This window comes from Heteronotia binoei, chromosome 4 (genome assembly GCF_032191835.1).
Source record: "Heteronotia binoei isolate CCM8104 ecotype False Entrance Well chromosome 4, APGP_CSIRO_Hbin_v1, whole genome shotgun sequence".
Lineage (NCBI taxonomy): Eukaryota > Metazoa > Chordata > Lepidosauria > Squamata > Gekkonidae > Heteronotia > Heteronotia binoei.
The window spans coordinates 47,230,485-47,249,225 of NC_083226.1; the positions used below are offsets into that span (position 1 = coordinate 47,230,485).

Sequence of the window (18,741 nt, forward strand, 5' to 3'; positions counted from 1 at the left end):
GCATTGGGTGATGCATAACAGCTAATGGAAAATTATGGGAGAGCTGTCTTTCTATAACGTTTTCCCCAATTTACTGTGTGGGTTGTGGTCATATTTAACTGAAGATTTGCTACTTCACTGTTTCCTTTAGTGTTAAGGGAGTTGCCACTCTCTATACTAGTTACCCCCTTTCTCTAATGTTCCCTGAAGGGGAACAGAATTCTACTTGTTTTGTTCTGAAATCTTTCTTCTGGTGAGGCTGTTCTTTCACTTTACCTGTTTCTTGAAGATTCTGGCACTCGTACGAAGATAGTGATTTCTTCTTGGTCATGATCGCGCACTGAAGATGCTGGTATGAGGACATCAAGATGCCATATCACCACGAAGATTCCACCTTGTCTTCAACTAGACCCTGTGGGGCTCTTCTTTCTCCAGTCAACAGTCTTCCTTGCTTCATTAGCCAGATCAGACCGATCTTTAGCTGTCCCTTCAGCTCATTTTGTTGCTTCTGCCAGCAGTTGTAGAGTCTTCTTTCTTCCAACCTCATGATGGATGCTCTCTAACCAGGCTGAGAGGTTTTTCCCCTGACAAACCCTTCAGCCAATTAAAGTTCACTGTGTCAGCCCCCTCACCTCATAGATAATTGAAAGTGGTTAAGTCATACAGTAAAGTGCCCACTCAAAAGTGATTTGAACCTTTTGGCTTATATAAATATGAGATTCACAGGAAACCTCAGAAAAGGCCACTCCCTTGATAATAGGCATCATCTCCAGTATTTGTAAGGCTACCCATGCACTGTAGCTTTATTTCGCTTTGAGAGGTAAAATTACCTCACGTTTTATTATAATGTTAGCATTTGTTAACCTTGAACACTCTTTTTATACAGAACTGTTACTTACCCACTTTATACACATTCACCACACACACTTTACTCTGATGAGAAAACATGAATGCATTTGTCCAGAGTTTGGTATCTTAGTGGTGGATAAGGAAGAGCCAATATTAATCTGTACACCAATCCTGCATGAACATTACTTGCTTTGCATAGGTTCATGTTTTACAGTAAGTTAAAAATATAACCTGCCAAATTGGCATTCCTATTTTAAAGGTTTATGTGGTAAAATGTTTTCTTAAGCCTCTAGAGTACTGATGGTAGTAAATTAAGAGTTAGTGGAATCGTTTTAAATTTCCAAGAGGACTTGGTTCTGAAACAAGTAAGTGATATCAAGAAAAATATCTAATCAGCAGAAATATTGGCAAATTGAGTTCACCGCATTGGATTTACGAGGGAAAAATACCTATTTATAATTGTGGAATGGCTACATTAAAAAAAATGTATAGTGCATCTGTTAAACAGTTCCTTAAAGGAGAATACATTTTGACACTAACAACTTAGCCTACCAGCAAAGAATCCTGTGTGAAATTAGTTCTATGAATTATTTTAATATTGGGCGTTTTATAATTTGTATAATGCCTGATTGTTTTGAAAGCCTGTTGTTATGTCTTTCCAAGATGAAGCTCTTATACATAAATAGCTAGTGTTGAAGGGTACTTGTGACTGGCTACTTGGAAGTAGGCCAGTTCTACCAGCTGAAGATGGAAAATGCAGGTAATGTATGCATGTACAGCTATAGCCTTGGGAACTTGTTTTGTGAAACTTATTTGAGATGTATTAGCAATATTACATGTGAGGATAAATCTGAAGACTGAACTGTTTTCTAAATGTGTTTTGCAGGTTGGACAATCTGCTCAATATGGCTTATGGAGTAAAGAGGTAATGAAGACTTGTGTTAGGTCCATAACATCTAATATTCCTAATTAGTGCTTGAGTTTAAAAAGTCTATTGTAATTTTTTAAAGAATATTTTGTGTTTACATTGAATTCTGCTTCCATGCTTGGACATTAAACAAAGCCATTTTATTTCATTGAACACTAGCCACCCCCTTTTCTTGCCATTGGTTTTTAGCTTTATTTTTTAACACTGTTTGTTTGCTGGCCACTCTTTATGTTAAAAATTTAATGTTCTCTTTCCTTCTGTGTCAACCGAGCATTTGGAAAGACCAAGGAACCTTTTTGCACAACTTAAGTAGTGTGTTCAACTTTATTTTAATGTGTTTGAAGAAACATAGCAAGCCCCTTGGAACTCCAGTAGCACATTATATCTGTATGAAGTAAGTGGTGAGAGAGATTGGACCTGTCAGGATAATGGTAACACTTGCATGCAATACTTTAGAACATTCACTTAGACATGTGAAATCTATACAGTCTTATAATGAAAGACAGTAGCCCTGTTCACAAGTTACAGTAAATGCACATGCAATCCATTTACAGTGTACACTCACTTTTTCTTACAATATGGATCAAGTAATTCTCATTCTCCATCTGAGGCGGAGTACATCTTGGTGGGTGATTCCCACCATTCTCTCAAGGAGGCATGAATGACTTTTTTTTCTTCTTATCTCTGCTGTGGGAATCACTTACTCTTCAGTTCTTTTCCTGCCTCACCAGGCAGAGCACCTAGTCAGTAGAGTTTCCTACTTTCATTTCAGTTATCTTGCTCCTTTCTGTATTCTTGACTCACATTTTAAAACTTTTCTATATACTCTGTTCTTAATCTTACCTTCTTTGCTCCTCTTTCCTCTGTCATCTTCCAGCTCAGGAAAGAAGAGAGCAAAGACATCAGTCCGCATCAGAGTGGTATCCATTTTACACAAACAGCTTTCATAGCGTGCCCTGCTCAGCTGCTCAGCTTAGGGCTCCCAGAGAAGACAGTGATGACTTCTTCTCCGACATGGAGTTGGTGCAGCGGGAGCCAGAAAAATTCTGGATTGGGCAGGCACAGACCCTAACAGGGTTGCTATAGCCACGCTCACAGAGATGCCTGTTCAGGAGCCACAAAAGTGCACCAAAAAAAAAATGCTGCACTCCAAAGATGGCTGTGGAAGCTTTTGCCCACTCAAATCTACTGATTGTGAGTGGCAGCCATTTTGAAGGCTCAGCAGGAAGCTGCAAAGAGAAGCCTATAACCTCCATGAGTCAGACGGGCACGGGAACTGGTGAGAGCAATTGGCAGCACCCAATTCATAACTTGATAGAGCCAGCAAACAAGGTCAACAGATTGGTAATTTAACAGCCCCTGGACCAGAGTTCTTTTCTTTAATAAGTCAGACAGTGAGGGGGAAAATTGAGAGTTTCTGTCAGCAAGGTAGTCTTGGACCAGACAGACCTCTATCCTGTTGCCCTTCCTCTCCTTTCTCTCCAAGGCATGCCAGTTCAAGAAGGACCTCTTTAATTAAAGAGACTGCTAAATGGCCAACTGAGGAAGCACAAAAACAGTTTGCCAACGGAAAAAGGATAGCCTACTACCAGGACACAATCCCTCTTCAGAGAGTAATCTCGATAACAGGGGACAATTCCTCTCAGACTAGGAAGAAGAAAAATTGAGGCCCCTGAGCAATCTTTAGAATTTTTCAAATATGATTTGATTTGAAAATTTTCAAGCCAATATCTGTTATCAAAAACAGTAGCATCATTAGACCTTGGGGAGAGAGGATCAGGCCACAGCTGTTTCAGATCTAAAACACAGACCAAAGGAAAGTAAGGAATTCTTTTCCAGATCATGCTCAACTGAAAAAAGTCTTTCCTTTCCCAGAGTTTTTTGAGAAGCTGTTGAAAACAGAATGGGCAAAACACGTGGCCAACAGGATGTTCCTGGGATTCATTTAACATCTTTATGCTTTGCCATCTTATGCCAGTGAGTTTTTACTGCTAACCAGGCCCTCAGATTCAGTGGGAGCTCACAGGAGCACAGCCCCTGAACCTTTCTGAGAGTTCCACCTCCTCCTTCTGGGAGTTCCACCTCTTTGTCCATTGAATAGTATGTACAACTGCATAAGGATCCCTGGATGAGCTCCACCACCTATTTTTCTACAAAATGACCCCTGATGGTAACTATTGTTTGATGCCCCAGTCACTGCTTTACAATCCTGAGGACTCTTGTCAGAGGATGGTGAGGGTCATATAAGAAGTGACTTGACACTAAGGAAAGCACACAAGGTCACAGCCATGGCAATCAGGGCATCCACCACAGCCTTTATTGTTTCCAGGGCTGCCATAGTCTGGACTAGAAAGGTGCTCCAGTTGATACCATACAGCAGTCAACAAATCAACAAAGGTGTTGATAGACCGCCTCAAAAGCCACATCAGTCACTGATGGACTCTTACTCTTTACATCAAGAGCCATGGCCTCAGCAGCAGTCAGAAAAATATTATGGTTGCAAGCATGGCAAGCAGATTACCATTCAAAGGCCATTGTATCAGCCTACCCATTCTGAGGGGCAAGTTGTTTGGTGATGCTCTCAACAGAATTCTAGTGGAGAGCAGGGATAAGAAAAAGGCCCTACCCAGGACTCTTAAGGTGCAATGGCAGAAAACCATTCAAAAGTTATTCCTTTAGTACACCGCATACAATCCCTAGATTCAAACAAGTATCCAGAAGGTCCAACTGGAACCAATTAAGACAGTCATTCAGAAGAGGAAACTTCAATCCCAGATTCAACACCAACCAAACACCGGATCAGATAGAGCAGATTGCAATGACTTGCTACCCCCTCTGGTGGGAGGATGCCTGATTCACTTTAGGGATGTCTGGACTAATTCCCATGCAGACAGATAATTGAGCAATAGAAATAGTCACCAACTGTTACATCATAGAATTCAACAGATACCACCAGAGTGATTTGTGATATCTCCTACCCACAGAAACCCACAAAAACAACTCAGAACTTTCAAAGCAGTCAAGCATCTTTTCAGCATTCAAGCTATAGCACCTGTCCCTCATTCAGAGAAGAGGCATGGAATGTATTTTCTTTATGGTTCTTTAAAAAGGGGAGGGGACGGGGACTGGAGAGCAGTACTTGATTTGAAATAGCCCAACAAGTTTGTCAAACAGGTATTTCAGAATGGAAGCAGAACATCAATCACTGAGTCCCTGTAACTGGAGAAGTACCTCACCTCAATAGACCTTATAGAGGCTTACCTCTACATACCAATATTTTAAGGTCATCACAGATTTCTGCATTTCTGTATCAGGGAGAACTATCTTCAATTCAGGACCTTCCCTTTCAGCCTTTCTGTAGCCCCAAGGATATTTTCCAAACTACCAATCAAACCAGTTGTGAAGTTAAGAAAACAAGGTGAACACATCAGTTCTTAACTAGGCGACATGTTAATCAGGGACATCACCTTCACAAATGTTCTCTGGAACCAATGTGGGAACTGGAACACCTAGGGGTCCTCATGGATGCCACATCCAACTATCTATTCCTCACAGACAAGAAGGCAAGAAAGACAAAGGTAGTGGTGCAACATCCATAATACGAAGCAGATACTCCTTACTAATGTCTCTCACAAGTCTTATGGATCTAATTTCAAACATATATGCAATTTTGGATAACTTCCTGAGACTAGGTTATAACTCAAAAGGTCACGGACACTTTCCTTGCATCTAGGAGACAATCCTATCCAACAGAATACATGATGTTATCTGGAAGGCATTCATTTGATGGTGTAAGAGAATAGATGCCAAATTCTAAAATCAGGTCTATTTTAGATTTTTCACAAGATGGCATTCTGCTACCCTCAGAAGACAAGTGGCTGTACTAGCCACAATATTGACTCAAACCAAAGGTATCAGTCTCTCATGACACCCACACATATGTAGATTCCTCAGGGAAGCATCTATATAAGACTCTCCACAGGTGCATAGGTTCCCATCCTGGAAGTTGCAGTACTACCATCTCTCACAAAACCTCCCTTCGAGTCTATTAGATTGAATTGAAGTGGCTGAGAATGAAAACCTTATACATAGTGGCAATCACTTCCACAAGATGTGTGTCAGAGCTTGGAGCACTTTCTTTCAAATCTGAGCTCTGTGTCTTCCTTAGAGATAAGGTGGTGCTAAGAACTGACCTAGCCTTTCAGTCAAAGATTAACTCTACATTCCAGAATTCTCAAAAGATCAGCCTTCCATTTTTCTGCCTGAATCCCAGTCACCAAAGGGCAAAGAGGTGGCATATGGATGTCAGGAGAGCACTAAAGGTGTTCATACTCAGAACACATCAGAAGAACAGATACCTTATTTATCTCTATTCCTCCACTTAATATGGGGAATAAAATGCCCAAACCAGCCATCAGCAGATGTCTCAAGGAGTGTATCATTGAAGCTAACAAATTGCATATACTAGATATTCCACATGGAATCATAGCTTGTTCTATTAGAAGTGCAGCAACTAATGTAGCCTTCACTAGACATGCCACAGTAAAAGACGTATGCAAGACGATGTAGTCATCCATTTCTATGTTGATTAAACACTACAAAATGTCTACAATTCAGCTGATGCTGCCTTCAGCAAAAGAGTTCTCCAACACATAATAGACACAGAAGACCCATCCGGAACATGAGGACACTGTTGTGGGAGGTCACACCAAGATGTCCTCCACCTCAGAGGGAGAATGGACCATTGGATTCTTATGTGAAGTGTCCTTCTCCTCTGAGGAAAGGAGGACATCTTGTCCCTCCAAAGTAATCACCAACCAGTCATGCAGTCAAGCAACCAGTTTTCTGTAGGATTCCTTCCTGTCTTGTCTTTCCCTAATGTTATACGCTACCTGTTCTTTCCAGTTGTAGAGTATAAAGTAGCTTAATTGCTTTTGGAGTTGCCAGAACTGATGGGTGGGTGGCTCCCACAGCAGAGACAGGAAGGGGGAAAAAGTTGTTCCTGCCTCCCTGAGAGAATGCCCATCAAGATGTCTTCCTTTCATTTGAGGAGAACGACCCTTCACAGTAAGTACCCAGTGGTCTGTTTTACATCATACACACATAGCTGAATATGATTTAAAATCCACATTTATCCAGTTACTGGTCTACAGTTTAATATGTAAAATGAACTTGTGTTGGCTCTTATAAACAGGTGTACACACTTACATGCAGGTTGTACATGCACTCACTGTAACATGTGAATAGGGCTAGTATGAATTCTGTAATGCAAATGAGACCCAGAAGTTAGGAGAACAGTGAATTCCGTAAAACTACCTATTCAAGATCTGACCTGCTTACACTCTTAGCCAAGTGCTTTTCCTGGCAAGATTTGTTACTGCAGCTGCTTCCCCAAATGAATCCATCTGGATTTGTAGATGCGTACTACCTCCAAATAATAAAGCTGCATATAATGTCAAGGTACACATGGTGGAGGCAGGGGAACGAAAAATACCAGTCATGTGGTCTTCATCCTTAAGTAACCACATTTCATGGACTTCACCAATGGCTTTAACAATATGCCAGCTGAGTAGACCTGTTCATCAGAATGTCACTCTCCATACAAAAAGGCTGTATGGAGTTGCATTTGGAACAGTATTATTTATGTCATTCAGTTTGCTAGGCTTCCCTTTCCTACAAGAGGGTTGGGGGTGACTTACATAAGAAATAAATACTTATATTCTAAATTAAAAATTAAAACATTTCCTCTGATAGATAATACTAAATCCTATGTTCAAGAAGATGATAGTTTCAGTCTGCCCCCTGGGTGGGAAGGGGGGAGTATGAGATTGCCAGACGATTGCTGTCCTCAACCAAATGCTTGGCAGAACATCTCTGCCTTGCAAGCCCTACAGGAAGGTAATACATCCCATAGGGCCCAGATGTTCTCTGGCAGAGACTTCCATGGGGAGGTGGTGTCCAGGGCAGAAAGTGCCTTGGCCCTGGTTGAGGACAACTGGATCTCTCAGGCTGGGGACCTCCAGAAGGTTCTTATCACTGGAGCATATTGCTCTTCCAAGGGCATATTGAGAGAAGTGGTCCCAAAGATACGTAGTTCATGTAGAGACAGTAGTGACAGCATTTGAGGACTGGTAGAGCTGGTATTTGTCTCTCAGTGTGGGGTATGATTGTAATAAACTATTTCTAATGTGGTAACTTGACTCCATGAGAAGCCCGTGGCGCAGAGTGGTAAAGCTGCAGTACAGGATCTGCTCACCTGAGTTTGATCCCGGTGGAAGCTGGGTTCAGGTAACCGGCTCAAGGTTAACTCAGCCTTCCATCTTTCTGAGGTCAGTAAAATGAGTACCCAGCTTGCTGAGGGAAAAGTGTAGATGACTGGGGAAGGCAATGGCAAACCACCCCATTAAAAAAGTCTGCTGTGAAAACGTCGTGATGCAACATCACCGCAGAGTCAGAAATAGCTGGTGCTTGCACGGGGACTACCTTTACTTTACTTTAACTTGACTCCAGAGTCTTATATCAAGGAAGCCTGTCCAGAGGCTCATGGGAGCCTTAACCTACTTCTCACAACATGTTGGAAGTTCTCTGCATTTTTCTCCAGACCTTCTTCCAAGGAGCTTAGGAGGATGATTGTCCCCTTCCCAGTCTGTCCTAACAACAGCTTCGAGAGAGTGACTTGGCCCAGGATCTCCCAGTGAAGCTCTTGGCTGAGGATTCCAACCGGTCTTCTAGTTTGACGTTAATCACTCTATTCCACTATTGCACTATAGCTATGAATTCAATAGCACCTGGGCTGAATGTTGATTTTCCTTGGTGTAAATTATATGTGCTATCCGTCCTGAGAAAATTTAGTCACTCCCAACAAATTAGGAAAGCTACATGAAATAGCTCTATGCTCGTTTACAACATGAAACTTAATTGTGCAGAAAGGGTTTGGGTTTAATAATCATCATTTTGTTATTACAAGCTAATAGATTGCATCTTTAAATTCATTCCTGGAACTAAAAAAAGCTTTGTGTTTCTTTTGTGTCCCCCATCCCCACTCCCTGTTGGTTAGTAGGTTTTCTCCAATGACTATTGATGGAATGACCAGTTTGGCTGGGATCAATATCCCAGGACACGCGGGAACCGGATGGTGCATTTTTGTATACAATTTAGCTCCTGATGCGGACGAGAGCATCCTGTGGCAAATGTTTGGACCCTTCGGCGCCGTGACCAACGTCAAGGTCATCCGTGACTTCAACACAAACAAGTGCAAAGGTTTTGGATTTGTGACTATGACAAACTATGATGAGGCAGCCATGGCAATAGCCAGCCTGAATGGATACCGCCTTGGAGACAGAGTTTTGCAGGTCTCATTTAAAACAAACAAAACGCACAAAGCCTAATGAGTTGCCCTCAGCCCAATTTATATTTGAAAACTATTCAACAAAGGCAAGTTAAAAAAAGAAACTTTATACATTAGTAAATGTCTTTGTAAGTCAGTGTTGAGATGGGGAGGGGGGTATTAAAAAAAAAGACTAGCATCCTAAGAAATATGCGAGATTTTTTATTGCTAGTATTTGAATTAAAACTTCTTAAATATCTTATGTTTGAATATGGACAAGAGGTACAGGGTTTTTACCTGTCACAATGCATCTATTGCCTTCTTTGAAGAAGGCGGACCTTTTAAAATGTTTGCGCTAAGGGAAGAAATTTCTTTTACACGACTGCCTTGAACCTGTGAGTAGATATTGAGGCTTTGTGTTATAATCTTTAAGTTGGTTGTATTGAGTTCCTTTTTGGTTTACACTTTACTGCCTTGCTGTTTAGTCTGTTCAAGAAAAGTGTTTTTCGAAGTTTACATTTTTATTTATAAAGTTTAAAAGTATTTATTTTGTAGTTATGATTTGGGTTTGGGGAAGGGGGGTGGTGCATTATAAAAGCTTATTGTAAGATTACTGGAGAACTTTTCGTAAAGCAGTACCTTGCCAAAGAGATAAGAGCCTCTTTGATGTGGGTTTAAACAAAACAAAGCATCTATTTTTATAAAAAAGAGAAAATTTGGAGAAACTTTTTACAGGTCCTGGAACAAATATTTTGACTTGAATACTTTGAGAAATCTCTTCATATGACACCTAGTGAGCTTTTAAAACTTACCAGGAAATTTGCAGTGGTTGGGGGATAAAACTTTAGAGAGATTTATGATGTAGAAATTCTTTAGAGATCTTTGTTATTCAAGAAGTGGAATCACTGGGAAAGCACTGCTGGTTTTGCTTTTGTAATCGTTGGTGCAGTCTCTGAACATCCTGGTTACTATGTGATGAGTGGCTCACATTAACTTGTGATTTTGAAACAAAAGAAAAAAAAAACATTTAAAAGTATATAAGAGCAGGCAAGAAATTTAAATTAACTGAGATGGGGGAAAAAATCTGTTCTTCCTATAGAATTCCCTTCAGATAGAGCTCATGGTGTTTAGTGATGTACTTGCAGTATTGTTTGAAGAATTGTTTTGTCTTAAAGAAAAAAAGACGTTTGCACATGGTTTGCTTAATGGCAGACCAGGAAGAAGCAGTCTTGCGTTGGATATATTTGAAGGTATTTTGAAAGTTACGTTCAAGGCTAACACCTGAGCTTTGTGTAATGTAAATAAGATCTTGCGTTTATGAACCTCTTTTCAGCTACTATTTTGGGTTTTCTTCTGGTTTTTTGTTTTCTTTATTTAACATGCCAAGTGATGTTCAGATTTTGAATGTTTTTGTATTTTTGTTTTCTTTGTAAATGGCATTAACATTGTTACTTGAGGTCTGCTTATTCATTTTTGTTGTCCTGGGGACTTGAATTTACAGTGTATCAGATACGTTGCAAATTTTGTCTGTAGATAGTCTAGCTTCAGCTGTTTATGGTGATGCTACATTTTTGTTTATAAATATGTTTGTGGTAAAAAATGAGTATAACCATAGGTTTTGAACAAATTCCTTACATTTTTCATACCAGAATCATAAATACCTGTATGCTATTGAAATTTAACTTTGTATGACGCTTAAATCACTTATTTGGGGAAATAATAAAAGTCTTTACCATGTATGGAAGAAATTTAAGGTCAAAAAAGTACAGATATTTTCTGATTAGCATCTAGCTTATAATAAATTTTTAAAAAGCTGAAGGCTGCTGTGCCTTCCCCAGGATGCACTGATACAACTATATAGTTACGTCCTGCTTTTTGTATAAACTGAGATGCTCATATGCTTCCCCTTAGAACAAGCAGTGTGCTATGCATTAACATACTTGTACATGATCTTTGCAGTTGCTTTTTTTGATTCTTATTTTTTAAAATGTAGTTATAAAATTTCAGTATAGTACAGTACATATACTGTGGGAGAATAAAGTGTGCTAAAGTGACAAGCGACGTTTCATGCTGGACCCAGTCAATGCTACTTAAAAAAATCAATTGGCTTCCTGACACATGCTTTTTCTAGGTGCACTGAAAAACTATTGTGCATTGAAACAATTTTTTCAGAAAATAAAGAGATCCATTGTGGGGGGTGGGGGAGAACAGAACCTACATTCTTTGCTACTATGTATTACTGTAGCAAAACAAAACGGGGGGCATTGATGAGAAGGCATGTGTATCGGGCTTCACTTTGCACTGTTTATCAGAGCACTTAATAAAATGTAAGGCTGGTATTTATTTGAAGTTGTACAGTATGACTTAATTCACATCTGTTGGAGTAGAAAAATATATTCTGTTCAGTATTTAAAAAAGAGGCTGTACATGTTTTCTTTTGTGTTTGGATCCTTTGTACTTTTTCATGTTCAGTACATCAATAAACAAAGTTGAAGGGAAAGAAGAGTGTGTTTGCACAGATCTTTAGCATTTTTGTTGGTTTGTTTGGAGGGGTCTTCCAAGGTATGTATGGGGGGGGTGTTAAGGTTCTTCCTAGATTTTTAGCACCATTTCAAATTCTATTAGTGAGATGTTGGAGCTACCACTGTAAAAAGCATTCAGGAAGAATCTGTCATCTCTGGAGGTTGGTTTTTCAGGAAAGATTGCATGATAAACTACTAAAGTTAACATGCTCTCAAGTTGTAAGACTGTTAAGTTTTTGCACTCCATACTTCTCTGAGCAGCAAGAAGTTCTGGAGATTGCCATGTAGACATCATTTCCGCCCCTGAAGAGTCTTCTGAAGATAACTATGCCTTTGGGGCAAATGGTTTGCAAATGTGCGTGTTGAGAAGGTGGGAAACACATCACTTAGTGCCTCAATATTGTGAGAGCTACTTATGCCAACCAGAAATGTTTTGTTAGGCTTTCCTTCTCCTGAACTCTCTGAATTCTATTTCCACATTTTCTCATTCAAAAGTTCTCTTCACACATCACTTCCACAGGTAGAACACTGGACTCCACCTTAGTTTTGGCACCTGGCTATGAATTTCCTTCCCTGCTCTGAAGAAACCTTAGGGTTTGTTATTAATGAAAAGAGGCTTTGATTATTCAGTCAGTGTTGCATGGGTTGCCATGTTAGTCCCAAAGGAAAGAAAAGTTAAAGTAGGAAAAATTATATTTGTTAAAGACCTACCTTGAGTAGTTCTCTGTGGTGTATAATTGTACAGATTTGCAACACTGTATCAGAATCAAAAGCAATCATGTGAATCACAGCTTCCTTGCTAGTAATATTGAAAGCAGCATCTGGGTGCAAAACCGTTGATATAAATTGCCTTTATTTAGACAAATCCAGTTTCAAATGCTTACTGTCTCTGATCCACTAGCATTTATCATGGAAAAATCATATAAGCTAGGAATAATTCGTTACTTAAAAAAGCTCTTTGCTTGACCTCGATAGCTCAGGCTAACCTAGTCTCCTCAGATCTTGGAAGCTAAGCAGGGTGAGACCTGGTTAGTGCTTGGATAGCAGAGCACCAAGGAATACCAGGGTAGCTATACAGAGGTGAGGTAATAGCAAACCAGTCTCTTGCCTTGAAAACCCTAGCAGGTATTATGAGGGTGTGATGGATAGCAGATTTATGCAGGCTTAGAGGCAGTGCATATGAGTGACATCTAATAGAACTCACTCTGATGGGGGGAACTTCTGCTAAGTGTTTTAAGAGGGGACAGTTGGAGAGCATAGGGATCAGAGAGTAGTTGCTTTTGAGAGTCTACTCCTGAAGCAGAGTTTGGTTCACAGCCAGAGTGGTGTGACTTTGAACCTAGAAGAGGCTCTGGTCAGAGACAATTCCCAACAAGTTTAATAGTCTCTCTGTGAAAAACAAAAACACACACACATCTTGAGAGGGAATTGTTGTTCTCCAGTTCTAAGTTTAAGGTCCAGTGTACAAAGACTACTTGTCTGAAAGAGAAGGATTTGGCAGAGGGTTTAGAGGTGGCTTCGAAAGGCCCTAAACAAGTCAAAAGACAAAGTTATTGCATTTAAAGAGAAGAGAATACTTATCTTGCCAGAAGAAAAGAGATCCAATAGAGAGACCTTAGTCTTAACAAAAAGGACAAAGCAGAGTGCACTCAAGACTGTATGATTATAATGTGTGAAGTGTAACAGGACATCTAGATTAAGTAACCTCTAAGACAAAACCTTTTAGGGTCTGTAATACCTGTAGGAAAAGCCAAATAACTTTATATCTAAAATCATCTCTGGTGAAGCCAGCATCCTCAAATGCAGTTCTATTTATATTTAAATTACTGTCTACTTAATCCAAAACCAAAAAACCTATGTAAATATCAATCTCCTTCCCTGCCCAAGTGTTTAAATAAACCAAAATTTGTTTGTATCTTTACCAGTGCCTACCCTGCCATTATCTGAAGGGTAAATTTTGATGACTGAAGCAACAGACAAGGGAATCATTTTAGAGGGGAGATTATTAAAGTGATCAACTTGTCACAGAGAGCTGACTGACACAAATGGGAGAGCCAGACCATTTTCATACACGGCTTACGCAGTCACATTCTCCAGTGGTCCCAGGAGTGGGCCAGTCCTCACTCTTGGGATCATAGCTCCTCCACTTCGATTGCAGAGCTTAACAAACTTTGACCCGAAGGGGAGGTGCTTGATCCTCAGAAGTCAGTTTGTTTAGTCCTGCAATCGAAGCAGGACGTGCTTTAGAGCCCTTTGAGGTTCTTGACCCGAAATTTAAAAAGAAAGAAAGAAAGAAAGTTAGTTCAATGATTAATTACCTGATCTCAGTGGCAAAGGAATCTCCTGGCAAGGGAGAAAAGTCCAGCCGCTGTTTTTTCTTCGAGGGAGCAATCCCTCCCGCACTGAAAGAGAGCGCCTGATTAGCCTCACACCAGAGGCACGCGTTCGCGCCCTTTCATCTTCCGGCCTCCTCCCAGCTCGGCAGGCGTGCCTGGGGCTGTAAACCGATCTTCCCCTTCAGCTCCCAGCAAAGGCACTCCGGCGACCCCGGGGGCCTGCGGAGCAGCAAATCGAAGGGAAGGCTCAGAGGGAAGCCGGACAAAGGGAGAGGACTCGTGAGTTTCATGCTGCCCTCCCGAAGCACCACAGACAGCGCAATCGGTGCAATAGTTCCTGGAAGGGAACACAAAGTTGTGGTAAGCCTGGCAAAAGTGGGGGGAACCCTGGAGGGTCCCTAGGGGGAGAGGAGGTCTTTAGACCTTACCCAAGCCCCATGCTTTCCCGCGGCTCAAGCTGATGGGGGTTGATGAAGGTCTCTGGGTTTCAGACGTCTTTTTCTCAGCCTCCCCCCCCCACTCCACCCCTCACTCCCTTCTTTCCTGCTGTCTTTCCAGTTTACTCCTGCATTCAGGAGGGGTGGCCCTATCTGATATGGCCCCTGGGAAAGGGAAAGGGAGTTAAAACCAGGTTAATGCTGGGGGGGGAGGTTTTTTTGGCGGGAATGGAAGCCATTTTGCATATGCTTCTTGTGTTCTATAGGGCCACTCATTCTAAGATGGCCGCCTCCACCAGATTTCCCATGGCAGCAATGTTGGAGGAGGGAACATGTGAGTTGGAGTTGGCTGATTCTCCAGCACAGGAAGAGGGGACAGAAGATCATCAGATTGATACCTCAGCAGATGAAGCTAAGTCTAATCTTCTTGCTTGGATTCAAGAGCTGGTCAAAAAAGAGGTTCAGGCAGCCTCTGCTGCCACCCCAACTCCTTCACTTAAGAGGGCAGCCAAACAGAAACACAGGGAGGTAGATAAGGAAAAGGAAAGTTTTCCCATAAGGCCTCCCAAGCGCAGTAGGTTTGAATTGCATCCTGTGTCCTCTGATCAAGAAGAAGAGGACTCTGACTTGTCTAATGGCTCTTCGTCACCAGATACTGGGGAACTCTCTGAGGAAGAGGAGGGGGCAGCCTCTGCTCACTCCAAACTGTTTCCTGCAGACGTGTATCCACGCTTACTCCCAAAAGTTATTAGAACTTTACAGATACAGTATATTCCAAAATCTAAGGATGAGGAGAATGCTGAGTTCCCTGCAGCAATAGAGGATATCATTCCCAAGTCAGGTTCAAAACCTCTACAGGTTCCTTTGCCCTCTGGGTTCTTCTCTATAATCAGATCTGAGTGGGAACATCCAGCCAAGCCTAAGACGGTTTCCTCAAATTTTTCTAAGTTCTTCTCCTTTATCCCAGAGGCGACCAGGAGGCTGAAGCTACCAGTGGTAGACGACCCTGTCAACAGTTTGGCCTCTAACTCCATACTGCCTATGGATGCAGATGGGATGCCAAGGGATCCGACAGACAAGTGTATAGAGCAGGCTTTACGTCGAGATTTTGAAGCTTCTGCTAGTTCCTTAAAAGTGTCAGCTACCACGTCTTTTTTCTGTAGGGCTTCATACATGTGGCTCTCTGATCTAGCTAAGAGGGGGGATCTGCCTAAGGATGTTAAGGACTCACTTAAGAAAATTACGCTAGCTACTGCCTTTGCATCAGACTCTACCCTTGAAGCAGTTCAACTATCGGCTAGGGCCATGGCCTCCAGTGTGACGGCTAGAAGGAATACCTGGCTACGTAATTGGGATGCGGACCCCTCAGCTAGAGCTAAAGTGGCTGCGGTTCCCTTTAAAGGGGCCTCACTCTTTGGGGAGGGCCTAGATAGATACCTCATAGAGGATAGGAATAAGAAAAAAGTACTGCCCTCCAAGAGACGTGACAACAGAACAAGACAACGATTTCAGTCCTTTCGTGGAAATCGGAGAGACTCAAGACAAATTCCCTTCAATCAATACAGAACAAAGTGGCAACCAAAGACCAGAGATGGCAGAGCTTCCTTCGGTGGAAAACAAAGCCAACCCATTAAAGGTTGACTGGGCGGGTCCATTGGACCTAAGTCGGATAGGGGGGCGGCTTCAGAGATTCTCCCACGTTTGGCATCAAACGATCTCAGAAAGATGGGTGTTGGACAGAGTTACCAACGGTTACTCCCTGGAATTTTATTCACCTCCACGACGCCGTTTCCTGGAAGTACAGAGAGCTCAGTCTCTAGAGAAACATCATACCTTGCTGATGGCCATCGACCATCTGATTCAGATAGGAGCCATAGAACCGGTCCCGGAGTTGGAAAAATTGCAAGGCACATATTCAGTCTTCTTTGTAGTTCCCAAAAAGAACGGAGATGTTCGGGCGATATTGGATTTGAAGTGGGTGAACAAGTCGGTAGTTACAAAGAAGTTTCGGATGGAGACTCTGAGATCCATACTACTGGCTGTCCAACGGGGAGACTTCATGGCCTCCATAGATCTGTCAGAAGCTTACCTTCATATCCCTATCGCCAAGGGACATCGCAGGTTTCTTCACTTCTCCTACGACGGGTGTCATTACCAGTACAGAGCCCTGCCCTTTGGCTTAAAGTCTTCGCCAAGAGTGTTCACAAAAGTCTTAGTCACCCTTGTGGCGCTCCTCCGGTTACAAGGGGTTTCTCTGTTTCCGTATCTGGACGACATTCTGGTCAAGGCCCCGTCGGCGGAGCAAACGAAACGAGACCTGGATCTGACCATAAAGACCCTCAGATCCCATGGGTTTGTGATAAACCTTCAGAAGAGCTGGCTTCAACCTTCCCAGTCTCTGACACATCTAGGAGTTCAGATCAACTCCAGCTTAGACAGGGTTTTTCTGACTCCAGAAAGGCAAAGATCTTGCAGCTGATGTTGGAAGTCCAGTAACGGAAGCGAGTCAAGTTGATGCTGCTGGCAAAGTTGCTAGGAATGATCGTTTCGTGGCAGGATGTAGTTCAGTGGGCACGGTTCCACACGACACCTCTCCAGAAGTTCCTTTTACCCTTCCAGAAGCAGATAAGTACCAAAAGCCCGATTTCACTGACATTACCAACCAATCTGTTAAAAGATCTCGAATGGTGGCAAACTACCGATCGCTTTTCCTTGGGACAGGAATTGCGGGAGCCCAAAAGGGTGGTGGTAACCACGGATGCCAGCCTTTTGGGCTGGGGAGCTCACATGACTGGAGCCGTAGCGCAGGGTCAGTGGAATGTCCGAGAGGCCAAAGAAAGTATAAATCTTTTGGAATTGAGGGCCATATGACTGGCCATGCTTCAGATGGAAAAAAGAGTGATGGGGACTCATGTACTGATTCAGACAGACAATATGACGGCAAAGGCCTATGTGAATCGTCAAGGAGGCACCAGGTACCAGAAGCTTCAAGTCGAAGCACAGGTCCTGTTCACATGGGCGGAAGTTCATCTTTAGTCCATCAAGGCCGTCCATGTGGCAGGAAAGGACAACGTGGTAGCGGACTGGCTGAGTCGGCAATCACTGGACCAGTCGGAATGGGCTCTTCATCGCGAGACGTTTCGAGACATTTGTCAAAGATTCGGGATGCCGGAAGTGGATCTTTTTGCCTCGGACGATAATCACCAAGTGGCTCAGTATTTGTCAAGGACAAGAAGCAGAGGAGCGGCAGCTGTCGACGCTCTGAACTCAGACTGGCCAAGGACTCTATTGTATGCCTTTCCTCCAGTCCAGATCATCCAGAGATTTCTGCAGAGGGTCCGGGAACAGAAAGCGGAAGTGATTGTGGGGGCCCCCCTTTTGGCCCAGGAGAGCCTGGTTCCAGGAACTTCAAAGCCTGTCGATAGGGGAGCCATGGCGAATTCCATTGAGAAAGAATCTTCTGTCCCAAGGCGAACTACATCATCCACGACCAGAAATGCTGCAGCTCACTGTTTGGAGATTGAGCGGCAACAGTTGATTAGTCTAGGTTATTCTTCTAAGGTAGTAGTCACCATGTTGTCTTCAAGGAAGAGCTCCACTAACAGGAGCTATAATGTTACCTGGCAGGTTTTTCATACCTGGTGTGCAAGTAAGGGGGAAGATCCTTTACAGGCCTCAGTTTCTGTTATCCTTTCTTTTCTACAGGAGGGGCTAGAAGAAGGCCTTAGCACTAGTACGCTGCGTAGACAAGTGGCAGCCATAGCAGCGGTTAGAGGGTCCAGGAAGGGCAAGCCTATTTCTGCACACCCGCATATCAGGAGGTTTCTAAAGGGGGTGGCTTTGGTTAATCCACCGCAGGTGCATAGGTTCTCCTCTTGGAATCTAAACACGGTGCTGAAGGCGCTGTGTGGCAAGCCTTTTGAGCCTATGGCATCGTGTAGCCTTAAGTTGCTGACCTTTAAGGTGGCGTTCTTGGTGGGCATCACATCGGCGCCCAGAGTGTCGGAACTTCAGGCTCTGTCGATACATAAGGATCTCTGCGTTTTCCATCAGGACAAAGTAGTGCTTCGCACTGATCCAGCATTCATTCCGAAGGTGAACTCAAGGTTTCATAGGGCGGAAGACATTGTGCTTCCTTCTTTCTGCCCTAATCCAGTTCACGAGACAGAAAAGTTGTGGCACTGTTTGGATGTCCGTAGAGCCCTTAGTTTCTATCTGGACAGGACCAAAGGGTTTCGTCAATCTGACTCTTTGTTTGTTTCCTTTAGGGTCTCAAACAATGGACGCAAGGTATCAGCCTCCACCATTAGTAGGTGGATCAGGGGGTGCATTTGGGAAGCTTACAAGGCAAAAGGCCTGGAGC

General features: G+C 42.6%; 1 protein-coding gene across 17 annotated transcripts in view; it reads left to right on the forward strand.

Annotated features, from left to right (window-relative positions):
- The window catches only part of ELAVL2 (ELAV like RNA binding protein 2), a 191,872-nt gene extending 180,289 nt beyond the window's left edge, over window positions 1-11,583 (forward strand). For 12 of the 17 annotated variants that reach the window (XM_060237210.1, XM_060237214.1, XM_060237203.1 and 9 more), the window contains 2 exons: window positions 1,715-1,753; window positions 8,814-11,583. In XM_060237210.1, the coding sequence (XP_060093193.1) occupies window positions 1,715-1,753; window positions 8,814-9,144 (370 nt within the window). In that variant the 3' untranslated portion in view covers window positions 9,145-11,583. The remainder of the gene's footprint in view (window positions 1-1,714; window positions 1,754-8,813) is intronic. The other 5 variants (XM_060237204.1, XM_060237216.1, XM_060237206.1 and 2 more) reach the window with 1 other exon arrangement.
- Window positions 11,584-18,741: the final 7,158 nt, after the last annotated feature.